At 41.0% G+C, this 16,450-nt stretch overlaps 1 protein-coding gene across 1 annotated transcript in view; it reads left to right on the top strand.

Moving 5' to 3' along the window:
* The first annotated feature begins 3,807 nt into the window (after positions 1–3,807).
* Positions 3,808–16,450, top strand: part of LOC133574134 (uncharacterized) — a 48,944-nt gene continuing 36,301 nt past the window's right edge. Inside the window, exons 1-3 of the mRNA XM_061926210.2 lie at positions 3,808–4,036; positions 4,352–4,475; positions 4,741–5,610. Coding sequence (XP_061782194.1) covers positions 3,826–4,036; positions 4,352–4,475; positions 4,741–5,610 — 1,205 coding nt within the window. The 5' untranslated portion in view covers positions 3,808–3,825. The remainder of the gene's footprint in view (positions 4,037–4,351; positions 4,476–4,740; positions 5,611–16,450) is intronic.

Genomic DNA, 16,450 nt, shown 5'->3' with positions numbered 1-16,450 from the left:
TCCCAAAATGTATGCAAATGTGCAATCACAAACATAGTAAAATTCAAAATGGTGTAGAGCAATAGCAACATAATGTTGCTCGAACGTTAATGTCACAACACACAACATAAACATAGCGCTCACTTTCTGAAGTTATTCTTCATTCGTAAATCCTTCGAATTCTTCGTCTTCGGTGTCCGAATTGAAAAGTTGCGCAAGCGTGGGATCCAAAATGGCCGGTTCCGTCTCGTCGAAGTCATCGGAGTCAGTGTCGCTGTTGTTGTCCAGTAGTTCTGTGAATCCTGCCTTCCAGAAAGCTCGGACCACAGTTGTGACCGAAATATCTGCCCAGGCATTTACGATCCACTGGCAAATGTTGGCGTATGTCGTCCGGAGCTGTCTGCCCGTCTTAGTGAAGGTGTGTTCGCCTTCGGTCATCCATTGTTCCCACGCCGTTCGCAGTCGTGATTTGAATGCCCTGTTGACACCAATATCCAGCGGTTGGAGTTCTTTGGTTAATCCACCCGGAATGACGGCGAGTGTTGTATTTGTGTGCTTCACTTGTTTTTTGACACCATCTGTGATGTGGGCGCGCATAGAGTCGTATATCAACATGGACGGAGCTGTGTGAAAAAAGCCACCCGGCCTCTTCGCGTAAACTTCCCTTAACCACTCGCTCATCTTTTCTTCATCCATCCATCCCTTCGAGTTAGCTTTTATGATGACGCCGGCTGGAAAGGTCTCTTTTGGCAAGGTCTTCCTTTTGAATATCACCATGGGAGGAAGTTTCTGGCCATTAGCATGGCAAGCTAGAACCACAGTGAAGGACGACTTCTCATTCCCTGTGGTGCGAATATTCACCGTACGTGCTCCCGTTGTATCAACAGTGCGGTTCACAGGAATATCAAAAGTCAGTGGAACCTCGTCCATGTTGATAATGTTCTCTGGCCGGATCTTTTTTTCAGCTATCTTGTTTTTACAATATGCACGGAAAGTAGCCAGCTTTTCTTTAAAGTCGTTAGGCAGTTGCTGTGAAATAGTGGTCCGTGTGCGGATGGAGAGATTGCGTCTTTTCATAAACCGGAAACACCAAGAAGCACCACCTTTAAAATCATCCAGGTGAAGTTCGCTTGCTAGCGTTGTTGCCTTCATTCGAATAGTGATGGTGCTGACACTTCTGCTTGCTGCTCTCTGCTCAACAACCCACTGTTCGAGTTCGTCCTCCAACAGTTGCCATCTTGCTTTGTTCCCTCGGAAACTCTGTTTTGTCTTCTTTACCTGGCGCAGGTCATCTTCTTGCTTCCTCCACCTACGCACCATTGATTCATTTATGTTATATTCTCTTGCTGCTGCTCTATTTCCGTGTTCTTCGGCATGACTTATTGCCTTAAGTTTAAATTCTGCGTTATAAGCGTGTCGCTTAGTAGGAGCCATTTTGTAGTCTGGTCTTTACAGATGTAAACACACAAAGGAAATGAAACGAAATATCCGCGCGCTTCTTTTTCTTCCGGGGGCGGGTGGTAGCTTACAGTAGAAGAAGAAGCGCTTCCTGTTCTATGGGGGCGGGTGCTTACCTTGGCGGTTGCTTGCGTAGAAGAAGAAGCGCTTCCTGTTCTACCGGGAAAAAAGATGGCGGCTGTTTACCGAAGTTGCGAGATCGAAACTTTATGAAAATGAATCGTAATAAAGCGCACCGGGTTATAAGGCGCACTGTCAGCTTTTGAGAAAATTTGTGGTTTTTAGGTGCGCCTTATAGTGCGGAAAATACGGTAGATGTATTTGGATTTTTTTCTTGCGTACGCTGTTTTCTGAATTTGAACGTATGTCTATTTTTAGTAAGAAATCCATGATACACGAGGCCCCAGATCTGTCCTTCTCCAGATCTAGTTTTCTATGTTCAGTGTGGTGAAAAGTTTGAATCCTAAATCGTATTGTTGAACAATCCTTTATGTTGTTGTTGGTTGTTGATGGATGCATTCTGTCAGATGCCATCGTTCTTTGTTTTTGTGTGTTGCCTTTCATTTTCCTTGTGTGGAGTTGATCTTTAAATGTTTTTACCGTTCCTTGATGTCCCCCAATACCCTCACTATTTTTAAAGCCCCACTTAAGAACCTTCAGTTTTGGGTGACTTTGGTGGCGCCAGTGGCCCAAAGCGGTAGTATTTTGCCAGACAGAGGCCAACATTTTCCATGATGACTTGTGCATATAGCGTCAAACGGACATGATAACACCACAATCTTTCCAAAAAAGGAACCTACATATTTTACTCAAACTTTATATTTGTGGTTTGCTGTCATCACATGGTTTTTTCTTTATACAGTACTTTTAAGTTTGTTGCGTAGCTGGTCCTGTCTATCTATTGCTAACAAACAAATTTTCGATAGCTAACATTGGCATTGGCATTTTAATTTGAGCATCGGAAGTCACTTACTGGTTTAGTAGGAACAGAGGCAGGATTAGCCCAAAATCCCTCCTCGTCTTTGAACTCAAGGCAGCGAGTGAAAGCCGGGCCAATGTTGATCCTTGATTGTCCTTTTAGCCTCCCTTTTTCTTTTTTTAGTCTCCTCAGACAAAACTTTTCGTTTCTTTGGTTGTTTTGCAGCTTCTGCCATGATAGCAGTAATTGCATCAACTTTTGTCTTTTTAATGAATGGGGAAAGGTGGAAGTGACGAATGCCGTAAAGCAGTCTGCACATTTGCAGTTTTTTGTGTGGCAGGGTTCTTGCCACCCTCCTCAAAACTGCTTAGTACCAGTGAAAACGATACAGAACCCCCCAGGCCATGGTAGAGGTGTCATTCAACTAGTTGTAAGTCTGTGTATCATCCCAAAAGTTATGAAAATATTTTATGAAAGTTGAAAAGTTACTTAGTGGTGCCCTAATATGAATATGAATCATTAAATGCATTGGCAAAACAGTGACTTTTGTGTCCTTGCCTCAATCTTTTTCACATTGTGAAATTAAATGTTGGCAAAAACTGAACGACCATCGATGTGTGTTACCAAAGTAAAGTCAAACACAAATCTAAATAGACCGGGGGTCGGCAACCCGCGGCTCTAGAGCCGCATGCGGCTCTTTAGCGCCGCCCTGGTGGCTCTCTGGAGCTTTTTCAAAAATGTATGAAAAATGGAAAAAGATGAGGGCAAAAAAATATATTTTTTGTGTTAATATGGTTTCTGTAGGAGGAAAAACATGACACAAACCTCCCTAATTGTTATAAAGCACACTGTTTATATTAAATATGCTTCACTGATTCGAGTATTTGGGGAGCGCCGTTTTGTCCTACTAATTTTGGCGGTCCTTGAACTCACCTTAGTTTGTTTACATGTATAACTTTCTCCGACTTTCTAGGACGTGTTTTATGCCACTTCTTTTTCTTTCTCATTTTGTCCACCACACTTTTAACGTTGTGCGTGAATGCACAAAGGTGAGTTTTGTTGATGTTATTGACTTGTGTGGATTGCTAATCGGGCATATTTGGTCAATGCATGACTGCAAGCTAATCGATGCTAACATGCTATTTAGGCTAGCTATATGTACATATTGCATCATTATGCCTCATTTGTAGCTATATTTGAGGTCATTTAGTTTCCTTTAAGTCCTCTTAATTCAATTTATATCTCATGACACACTATCTGTATGTAATATGGCTTTTAATTGTTTGTGGCTCCAGACAGATTTGTTTTTGTATTTTTGGTCCAATACATGGTGTTTACGTGACGTCACACATCCGGGTTATCCCGGGTCATCCGCCATCTTGGGAGGCAAACAAAACACACCTGGCCTAGTTGACACGCTTCACGATTATTGACAATAGCTTCGAGCAAACACTGGTGAAAGGCGCATAATGGTTATTTCCTGTTGGGTGAATGGATGTACAAATCGACGGGATGGATCAGTGCAGCGAGGATTTTTCAGTATTCCTAAAATTAGACACAACGAAGTAGAACAGACAAGGAAAATCAGCGAGGAGAGACGACGCTTGTGGTTGGCAAGCATCAACAGGAAAGAGGAGCCATCTCAACATTCCAAAATATGTTCTGATCACTTTGTAACAGGTAGGATTACGTCTCAATCTGTTTATTAAACATTTTAGAACGATGTATTGTTTATTTTTTTGTCAATTTGCTATTCTCGAAGCCCTTTATGGGATGGACCACGAAAGCGAAAGCCCCCCCCCCCCTCCCCCCTCAGGATATATAGCGCCCATCTCAGCCCAGGTTGCTTGTACACGAAATGAGTTGTAGATCTCAATGGATAAAATATTTAGGTATCAACCTTGTCATAAGTTAGATACATTAGAGATGCACTTTTGTTTGGTAATTACATAAGTGTTGCAATGAAAAAAATGTTGTTGTTTTTTTTACCCCCAGGCAATCCAGCAGCTTTGTACGACAGGGCTAACCCAGACTGGGCACCAACCCTGAAGCTTTCAGCCAAATTGACACCAAAGAAGTCGGAGAAAAAGAAACAACAATCAACCTACTCAGTTAATAGGTAAAACTTTCTTCTTTTTTATCAAACACCAATACTTATAAATGTATGCATATGTCCTGTTATGTAGACTCCCCTATGTATGCCTCCGACCTTTAATAAGTATATTGACCTTGTACATATACATATACATGAACATCAACATGTGTAGTGTTATAACATCATGATCTATAAGTGCATGGATGTTGAGGTAGTGTTTTATTGTTGATTCTATTTACTCTATTATCAACCTCAATTATTGAGATGGATTTTTGTTTCAAATTTTAAGATACAACAGAGTTATGGAAAGGCAGAAAAGCAAAGAGAAGATAACTGCAGCCAAGGCCTTGATAGATCTCTTTCATGAACCAGGACCATCGGTTGATGTAGAGGACAGAGACCTTCCCGATGTTGAACCAAGGCCGGTGTGTGAGTTTGCACTGAAGGGCGCACTGGAGACTTCAAGTGAGACAACAGATGTATGTGTGGACCCATTGAGAAACAGTCAGGTGGACAGTGAAATTCAAAGGCTACTGACTGAAAACATGGCTCTAAGAGATCAAGTGAAGGACAACATGTATAGTGAAGATGGTTTCGTAGGTGAGAATGACAAAGTTAAATATTATACTGGACTCCCAGGTTTTACCACTCTAATGGCGCTATTTCATTTTGTGAAGGATTTTATTCCCAAACCTAGGAGCAATGCGGAACTTGGACAATTCACAAGATTGGTAATGACTCTAATGCGAGTAAAGCTGAACTTACCCATTCAAGATTTAGCATACAGGTTCAAAACTTCACCATCAACTGTTTCAAGAACTTTTTTAACAGTGATACATGTGTTGTATGTGAGACTGAAACATATGCTCTACTGGCCAGAGAGGGAAGAACTCAGAAAAACCATGCCTGTGGAATTCCAAAAACATTTTGGTCAAAAGACTGCTGTTATTATAGATTGTTTTGAGGTTTTCATTCAACGGCCAAAGAATCTAATGGCAAGAGCACAGACCTGGTCCTCCTACAAACATAACAACACTGTCAAATTTCTGATTGGTATAACACCACAAGGATCAATTTCTTTCCTCTCAAAAGCTTGGGGTGGAAGAGCAAGTGATAAATATATAACTGAAAACTTCGTACGGGTCAACGCCTATGCATTGTGTCTTCTGGTTGTATCTTTCCAACGTCTGGTTGTCCAAGCCTTCTTTATACTTCTTTTTTGCTGGTTTCTCGGCCATTATGCATACGTTTGTGAACGGGTTCGTATATATGAATTTGCTGATGTTGTACCGGTGCGCTTGCCTTTCAAAATGGCGGATCGCGCGGAGCAACATGGGAAATCAGTCGGGCGTGAAAACTATGTATATGGCTCTTTCAACATTTTGGGTTGCCGACCCCTGAAATAGACAGAATAGAAATTGAAAGAGTAAATGAAACCAAATTTCTCGGTATAATGATTGATGATAAAATAAACTGGAAATCTCATGTAAAAAATATACAACATAAAGTAATAAGAAAAACGTCAATAATAATCAAAGCAAAACATGTTCGAGACCCAAAAATCACTACATATTCTGTAATGCTCGCTCGTGTTACCATATCTGAGTTATTATGCAGAAATATGAGGAAATAACTACAAAAGTACACGTCATTCATTAACGGTGTTACAAAAAAGATCAATTAGAATAATACATAATGTTGGATATAGAGAACATACAAGCCCTTTATTTATTGAATCAAAAATACTGAAATTCCACGACATAGTGAATTTGCAAACAGCTAAAATTATGCACAAAGCAAACTATAACCTGCTACCCAAGAATATACAATTCTTCTCAACAAAAGAGGAGAAATATAATCTTAGAGAAAAGTGTAATTTAAAACATTTGTACGCACGTACACTTAAGACCTTCAGTATATCAGTATGTGGAATTAAATTATGGAACGGATTAAGCAAATAAATCAAACAATGTACTAATATGATCCACTTCAAGCAACTCTTCAAACTTAAAGTGTTTACGAAGTACAAAGAAGAAGAACCATGATAAACGTTCTGAATGAATGTCATCCATCCATTCATTTTGTAGATACTCTTACTTATCTCACCATGTGAAATATAAATTACTTCACCAATTTTTATTTAAATATGTTTAATGTTATTACTCATGGAGTATATTGTGAATAAATTGAGAACAGGAAGTGAACACAAGTTTTAGCAACTGCTATATAAAGGAAAAGGAGTAGGATTTAAAAAGCTCTGCTTCTTCCTACTCCTTTTTAAACATGTTGAATAGAGGAACTGGAACTTGTGATGTATCGTGTTGTATGCATGCATGTTCGAAATAAACACAAACTCAACTCAAAAACTCAACTCAAAGTATCTGCAGCCTGTAGAAATGTGTGTACATGAAACATGAAGTTGTCGTGAGGCATTGCACATTTCCACGTCAAGTTCACTCTTGATATTTCTAATCTTTGCCGTGCAAAAGGGCATACGCCAGGTTTTTGATACCTGAGGCCCCTGGACACTAATTGTTTTTTTTTAATAATAGCAACAGCTGCTTTTACTCCAAGGAAGAACAAAACTACAGCATCATTTAATCTGACAATTACCGTATTTTCCGCACTATAAGGCGCACCTAAAAACCACAATTTTTCTCAAAAGCTGACAGTGCGCCTTATAACCCGGTGCGCTTTATTACGATTCATTTTCATAAAGTTTCGATCTCGCAACTTCGGTAAACAGCCGCCATCTTTTTTCCCGGTAGAACAGGAAGCGCTTCTTCTTCTACGCAAGCAACCGCCAAGGAAAGCACCCGCCCCCATAGACGGGAAGCGCTTCTTCTTCTACTGTAAGCAACCACCCGCCCCCGGAAGAAGAAGAAAAAACGCGCGGATATCACCGTACGTTTCATTTCCTGTTTACATCTGTAAAGACCACAAAATGGCTCCTACAAAGCGACAAGGATCCGGTTCATAAAAAGACGCAATCTCTCCATCCGCACACGGATTACTACCGTATTTCACAGCAACTGATATTCCTGTGAACCGCACTGTGGAACGGGAGCACGTACGGTGAATATTCGCACCACAGGGAATGAGAAGTCATCCTTCACTGTGGTTCTAGCTTGCCATGCTAACTTCCACCCATGGTGATATTCAAAAGGAAGACCTTGCCAAAAGAGACCTTTCCAGCCGGCGTCATCATAAAAGCTAACTCGAAGGGATGGATGGATGAAGAAAAGATGAGCGAGTGGTTAAGGGAAGTTTACGCGAAGAGGCCGGGTGGCTTTTTTCACACAGCTCCGAAGGCGAACACACCTTCACTAAGACGGGCAGACAGCGCCGGACGACATACGCCAACATTTGCCAGTGGATCGTAAATGCCTGGGCAGATATTTCGGTGACAACTGTGGTCCGAGCTTTCCGGAAGGCAGGATTCACAGAACTGCTGCACAACAACAGCGACACTGAATCCGATGACTTCGACGAGACGGAGCCGGCCATTTTTGGATCCCACGCTTGCGCAACTTTTCAATTCGGACACCGAAGACGAAGAATTCGAAGGATTTACGAATGAAGAATAACTTCAGAAGGTGAGCGCTATGTTTATTTTGTGTGTTGTGACATTAACGTTCGAGCAACATTATGTTGCTATTGCTCTACACCATTTTGAATTTTACTATGTTTGTGATTGCACATTTGCGTACATTTTGGGACAGAGTTGTTAGAACGCTGGTTTTCAATATATTATTAAAGTTTGACTGAACTATCTGACTGTTTTTTTGACATTTACTTTAGCGCAGCGTTTTTTTGACATTCACTTTAGCGCAGCGTAGGCGCGGCTTATAGTCCGGGGCGGCTTATTGGTGGACAAAATTATGAAATATGTAATTCATAGAAGGTGCGGCTAATAATCCGGTGCGCCTTATAGTGCGGAAAATACGGTAATGCTGCATTATTTCACAGCAGAAGCATGTGTGCTGATTTCAACAACATCGGGAAATATTTTAGCTAATTTAGCGAACCAAATAAAGCAGAGTTTACCAACATTTATGGAGCCAAGCTTTTAGAAAAATCTCACCGCAAATTACCAAGCGTGCCATGGATTACTCTGCTGTATGAACCGCAACGGGTGTACCTTCTGCCATCTAGTGATCGAGCATTGATGTTTTCTGTCATTATTCGTTTCTGGCATTGATAGATGAACAAAGATGAAGTGAAGAAGAAGTGAAGTGAATTATATTTATATAGCGCTTTTTCTCTAATGACAGGTGGGTGAAGTGCCTTGCCCAAGGACACAACGGCAGTGACTAGGGTGGCGGAAATGGGGATCGAACCCGGAACCCTCAAGTTGCTGGCACGGCCACTCTACCAACCGAGCTATACCGCTACGAAGATACGTTATTGGAAGTAAATACATAATACCTTTTAAACCAATTTAGTGAGATTGGACAATTTCCAACCACACATCTAATGGTCTCTAGCAGCACACAAATGTGCCGCGGATGAGTGGTTGGGAATTATGATATACAGACCACTGAGGACAGATAGAATTATATCAGTTAGGGGTTCCCCGATCCTGGATTGGCATTGGATATTGGTCTGATACCAGCGAAAAAAACATAGATTGTGTGACTCTGGATGCGTAATGTTGGCCTGAAAGTTTATTAGGACAAGGTCTAAAGGCAGAGAGACTTTTCTGGCACAATTTACTGATTTAAGTTTTAGACAACTATTTGGGTGAGTATGTGTGAGTGGTAGGCAGCACGGTGGAACAGGGGTTAGTGCATACTTGCCAACCCTCCCGAATTTTCCGGGAGACTCCCGAAATTCAGCGCCTCTCCCGAAAACCTCCCGGGACAAATTTTCTCCCGAAAATCTCCCGAAATTCAGGCGGAGCTGAAAGCCACGCCCCCTCCAGCTCCATGCGGACCTGAGTGACGTGTCAACAGCCTGTATTCACGTCCGCTTTCCCACAATATAAACAGCTTGCCTGCCCAAACACGTTATAACTGTAGAATGATCGAGGGCGAGTTCTTGGTTTTTTATGTGGGTTTATTGTTAGGCAGTTTCATTAACGTCCTCCCAGCGCGGTAACAACACACAACAACAGCAGTCAAGTTTTATTCTACCGTAAAGCAGTTCGTCTGCCGTAAACAGCAATGTTGTTGTAATATATTGAGTTGGAGGCAATAACCAGGCGAGGTGATGAAGTATGTCTCTTTACTGTAGACTTCAGAACAGACTCACACACTTGACGTCAGGTGCGCAAAACCACGTAAATCGTTGGCCAACCAAAAAGTAACCCCAGTACGCTATAGCCAACATTCACCAGGAGATGGCAACAGACAAACATAGATCACTCTATTACATTCCTCCCCTTTTAGAAATGTAGAAGTTATTCAAAATAAATAAACAACCCAACCAAAAAATGCAGCAGCTCAATTAAAAAACTGCACTTAAGCCACATTCTTTTTTTTTTTTAGTACTGAACTCTTAACCCTCATTTGTAAACAATAACATGCTTATTATACAAACAGTATTCGTACACCTTTAACACAGATTTTTATACTGTCTTCAGAGATTCAGTATTTTTGGTGGTACTCGAAACCTTTCTGGGTACCTGCGAAAGGGTGTTCAGCATGGTTAGAAAAATAGTGACAGAGAATAGAACAAGGATGGACAATTCAACCCTTAACTCAACAATGAGTAGATGAGTGTTATGTGTGTGTATATGTATAAATAAATGAACATTGAAATTCAAGTATTTATTTTATTTATACATATATATATATATATATATATATATATATATATATATATATATATATATATATATATATATATATATATATATATATATATAATAAAATAAATATATATATAGCTAGAATTCACTGAAAGTCAAGTATTTCTTATATATATATATATATGAAATAATTGACTTGGTGATTTCTAGCTGTAAATATACTCCTCCCCTCTTAGCCACGCCCCTGACCACGAACACGCCCCCGCCCCCACCCCACCCCGCCCACGCCCCCCACCTCCCGAAATCGGAGGTCTCAAGTTTGGCAAGTATGGGTTAGTGCATGTGCCTCACAATACGAAGGTCCTGAGTAGTCCTGAGTTCAATCCTGGGCTCGGATCTTTCTGTGTGGAGTTTGCATGTTCTCCCCGTGACTGCGTGGGTTCCCTCCGGGTACTCCGGCTTCCTCCCACCTCCAAAGACATGCACCTGGGGATAGGTTGATTGGCCCTGTGTGAATGTGAGTGTGAATGTTGTCTGTCTATCTGTGTTGGCCCTGTGATGAGGTGACGACTTGTCCACGGTGTACCCCGCCTTCCGCCTGAATGTAACTGAGATAGGCTCCAGCACCCCCCGCGACCCCAAAAGGGACAAGCGGTAGAAAATGGATGGATGGATGTGTGTGTGGTGTAAAAGGAATATATATGTATATGTTAATAGTGTAGAAAATGTACTATACTCTATAATATAATGTAAATATATGTACATAGATCATTAAAACAGTCTTTTTGTGAAATAAGGTAACTACAGTATAAAAAAAGTATGTCACTATTGCGTGAACAAAAGTGAGAATTTTAGCTGGATACAGAAACATCTTTGCACACATATTATAAATGATTTAATGTGAATGACAGTGCTATCTATATACTGTACACCATAAACGCACATATTGGTCAGGAACGCACACAGTGCACGGTCACAATCACAGCGGTTGTGGTAACCAGTCACAGATGAGATCGCCAAAATAAGAGCACAAGAAACAACAACAACCTAAAGGCATCATATTATGTTTTTTTTCCCTTACATTTAAAATACTTCCTGTTGGTCTACGTACATAACATGTAATGGTGGTCCTTTGGTCCAAATTGTGCATAGATTTTGTTTTGCAGACCATCTTCAAGCTGCTTTCTGACCATTGTGTGGGCGGTTCTATTTACATGCCGCAGCGCTCCTCCAGGCCAGGCCCCATTTGACTGCATCTTCACCACATCAGCCATGTTGTAGTTTTTAGCGTACTGACGGATATAAGTTAGAACTCTAGTATATGCTACTTTTTTATTTGAAATGGCAACAGTGGAGAATTTTAGCATGCAAGTGCATATACAAGCCAGTCTGCCCCACAAAAATAAGAAATAGAAAAATAAGGAACTTGTTGACTACAACCAGAGGTGGGTAGAGTAGCCAGAAATTGTACTCAAGTAAGAGTATTGTTACTTTAGAGATTTATTACTCAAGTAAATGTAAGGAGTAGTCACCCAAATATTTACTTGAGTAAAAGTAAAAAGTATGTTGTGAAAAAACTACTCAAGTACTGAGTAACTGATGAGTAACCTGTTCGTTTAATGATGACGGCAACAAATAATGCACAAAAACATAAAAATAGCAATGAGCAAATTCAGAGCCAGAATATCTCTTAAGAAATTAAAACAATAATATATATTAAATAATAATACATGAACATAAAAAAATTAAGGCAAATTGAGCCACAATAACTTAACAGCATCATAGGCTCAGTAAGCAGAGATTACAAAGGAAGATAACAAGTTAGCCTTTACGCAAACCATAAACTGATAGGTGTGGGCTGCACGTGGCTTTGGAGCAATCAAAGCTGCTCACACGGTCACTAAGGTGGGCACCTTGTTTGACACATTAACTTAAAGGCCTACTGAAACCCACTACTACCGACCACGCAGTCTGATAGTTTATACATCAATGATGAAATTTTAACATTGCAACACATGCCAATACGGCCGGGTTAGCTTACTAAAGTGCAATTTTAAATTTCGCGCAAAATATCCTGCTGAAAATGTCTCGGTATGCTGACGTCAGCGCGTGACGTCACGGATTGTAGAGGACATTTTGGGACAGCATGGTGGCCAGCTATTAAGTTGTCTGTTTTCATCGCAAAATTCCACAGTATTCTGGACATCTGTGTTGGTGAATCTTTTGCAATTTGTTCAATGAACAATGGAGACAGCAAAGAAGAAAGCTGTAGGAGGGAAGCGGTGTATTGCGGCCAACTGCAGCAACAACACAAACACAGCCGGTGTTTCATTGTTTACGTTCCCGGAAGATGACAGTCAAGCTTTACCATTGGCCTGTGGAGAACTGGGACAACAGAGACTCTTACCAGGAGGACTTTGAGTTGGATGCGCAGACACGGTACCGTGAGTACGCATGCAGCTGCGGCTTCCAAACATTTGATCGCTTGCCCGTACGTGCGTGCCGCTATGTGCATGTCACGTACGTAACTTTGGGGACTTTGGGGAAAATATATGTGCTGTATGAACTTTGGGGAGGTGAACGGTACTTTGGGCTGTGGGTGTGTTGTGCAGGTGTTTGAGTTGTGTTGGCGGGTTATATGGACGGGAGGGGGGAGGTGTTTGTTATGCGGTATTAATTTGTGGCATATTAAATATAAGCCTGGTTGTGTTGTGGCTAATAGAGTATATATATGTCTAGTGTTTATTTACTGTTTTAGTCATTCCCAGCTGAATATCAGGTCTCACCCGCCTCTCACAGCATCTTCCCTATCTGAATTGCTCCCACTGCCCTCTAGTCCTTCACTCTCACTTTCCTCATCCACGAATCTTTCATCCTCGCTCAAATTAATGGGGAAATTGTCGCTTTCTCGGTCCGAATCGCTCTCGCTGCTGGTGGCCATGATTGTAAACAATGTGCAGATTTGAGGAGCTCCACAACCTGTGACGTCACGCTACTCGTCTGCTACTTCCGGTAGAGGCAAGGCTTTTTTTTTATCAGCGACCAAAAGTTGCGAACTTTATCGTCGATGTTCTCTACTAAATGCTTTCAGCAAAAATATGGCAATATCGCGAAATGATCAAGAATGACACATAGAATGGACCTGCTATCCCCGTTTAAATAAGAAAATCACATTTCAGTAGGCCTTTAATGTGTATTATATTTATCCATGAGAGCATTTTTGTTGTAAATTGTGAAGTGTGTCTGTTAAAATCAAGGTTGTTTTTACAAATGATGACAGATGTGAACAAGAGCATGTATTGTCTTTGTGTGATGATGTAAATGAGGTGTGGTTGTGTTGTATATTAAGTATGTGTCCATGAAAGGGCATTTTATGACTTTTTTCTTAATACTTGTGTATGATTTTATTGTCATAATTTTAATGCATGATTTTTGTATCCCTTTAATTTAGATAGCCAGGGACTGCAGATGGAAATTAGCTATTTAGCTATAATCTGGTACAGAACATATCTGTCTTTGAGCTTAATGTTTCTGTGCATTGTCCCTTCAAATAAAGACAAAACTAACTAAACCTCGGAACACACTGTGCACTTCTGATTGGTGTTTCTATGCATGCGTGTGTGTGTGTCTTTGTCTGTCTCTCTATGAGGCTGCAGTGCGTTAATAAATGTCCCCACACGATGTACATTTGACAGTGATTCATAGCAGGGAAGCTAACATCAGCCTACGGTGACAGCCAAAATATCTACTAACGTTACTTACCGCGACGTGCTTCCTCAAATTTGACGTTAAGTTCATGTAAGCTTAAGCTTCTTGTTGTTTTGCCGCTGAAACTTTATGTGTCCCTGGTCATGTGACCGCTTGGCTCTGTTTGATTGGTGAAACGGAGTCAAACGTCACCAGTGACTGTATATGATTGGTGAAACGGAGTCAAACGTCAACATTGACTGTATATGATTGGTGAAACGAAGTCAAACGTCACCAGTGACTGTATATGATTGGTGAAACGCAGTCAAACATCACCAGTGACTGCATTTCATTGGTGAAACGGAGTCAAACGTCACCAGTGACTGTATATGATTGGTGAAACGAAGTCAAACATCACCAGTGACTGTATATGATTGGTGAAACGGAGTCAAACATCACCAGTGACTGTATATGATTGGTGAAACGGAGTCAAACATCACCAGTGACTGTATATGATTGGTGAAACTGAGTCAAATGTCACCAGTGACTGTATATGATTGGTGAAATGGAGTCAAACATCACCAGTGACTGTATATGATTGGTGAAACAGAGTCAAACATCACCAGTGACTGTATATGATTGGTGAAACGGAGTCAAACATCACCAGTGACTGTATATGATTGGTGAAACAGAGTCAAACCTCACCAGTGACTGTATATGATTGGTGAAATGGAGTCAAACATCACCAGTGACTGTATATGATTGGTGAAACAGAGTCAAACATCACCAGTGACTGTATATGATTGGTGAAACGGAGTCAAACATCACCAGTGACTGTATATGATTGGTGAAACGGAGTCAAACATCACCAGTGACTGTATATGATTGGTGAAACGGAGTCAAACATCACCAGTGACTGTATATGATTGGTGAAACTGAGTCAAATGTCACCAGTGACTGTATATGATTGGTGAAACAGAGTCAAACATCACCAGTGACTGTATATGATTGGTGAAACGGAGTCAAACATCACCAGTGACTGTATATGATTGGTGAAACAGAGTCAAACCTCACCAGTGACTGTATATGATTGGTGAAACGGAGTCAAACGTCACCAGTGACTGTATATGATTGGTGAAACGCAGGCATACGATAGATCCTACTTGTCTGTCTGACAAACCAAAACAAACAAAGCGTGCATAACACATCGATAAAAATCAGTAGCGAGTAGCGAGCTGAATGTAGATAAATGGAGCGGAGCAAAAGTAGCGTTTCTTCTCTATAAATATACTCAAGTAAAAGTAAAAGTATGTTGCATTAAAACTACTCTTAGAAGTACAATGTATCCCAAAAGTTACTCAAGTAGATGTAACGGAGTAAATGTAGCGCGTTACTACCCACCTCTGACTACAACTGAATAAAGATGGCGGACTCACGCAAAGCTTTTCAGGTAAACTTCTGCCATATATGGAGCTATCCGCTGATGTAGCTAAGGCAAAATACATCACTAGTCCCGACCGTTGCGCCCTTGGGCAAGACACTTCACCCACCTTGCTCCCAGTGCCACTCACACTGGTGTATGAATGTGAATTAATGTTTATTGGTGGTCGTAGGCGCAAACTGCCGGCATGTTTCCTTCCATCAGTCTACCCCAGGGCGGCTGTGGCTACAAATGTAGCTTACCACCATCAATGTGTGAATGTGGAGTAGGGTTGTACGGTATACAGTTAGTATAGTACCGCGATACTAATGAATCATTTTCGGTACTATACCGCCTCTGAAGCGTACCGGTCCAGCACCCCCCCGCGCTCTTGTCGTCGTTACGTTGTGTCATTGCTGATTTACGAGCAGACGAGCATGTTCGACAGCGCACAGTCACGGAGTACTTACAAGCAGACACAGTGTGTAGACAGAAAAGGGAGAACGGACCCATTTTGGTTTAAAAACTAACGATAAAGGTGAAGTTATAACACTGAAATGCCCTCAGGAAGAGGTGCTTTAAGACATGGCTAGTTAGCTAGCGGCTAACGTCCAACCGCCGTCCGCAGTGTTTTAGCTATTTCTAAATCACTAATCCTCGCCTCCATGATGACGAATAAAGTAAGTTTCTTATAAGTATCATCCCTGCAGGACGAGGAATAGCTAAACATGCTTCACTACACACTGTAGCTCACCAGCATCAAAATGTAAACAAACGCATTGGTGGATCGACACCTGACATCCACTGTAATGATATCAAGTACAGGCCCGTATCTAGTCGATACTACTATGATTACGTCGATATTTTTAGGCATCACAACATCTTCTTTCATTTTTTTTAAATGTATATTATGTTTATAAACTCAGGAAATATGTCCCTGGACACATGAGGACTTTGAATATGACCAATGTATGATCCTGTGACTACTTGGTATCAGATTGATACCCAATATTGTGGTATCATCCAAAACTAATGTAGAGTATCAAACAAGAGAAGAATAAGTGATTATTACATTTTAACAAAAGTGTAGACAGAACATGTTAAAAGAGAAAGTAAGCAGATATTAACAGTAAATGAACA

Source organism: Nerophis lumbriciformis, linkage group LG31 (assembly GCF_033978685.3).
Source record: "Nerophis lumbriciformis linkage group LG31, RoL_Nlum_v2.1, whole genome shotgun sequence".
Lineage (NCBI taxonomy): Eukaryota > Metazoa > Chordata > Actinopteri > Syngnathiformes > Syngnathidae > Nerophis > Nerophis lumbriciformis.
The sequence above is the reverse complement of the archived record's forward strand: the minus strand, read 5'-3'. Positions and strand labels throughout refer to the sequence as shown.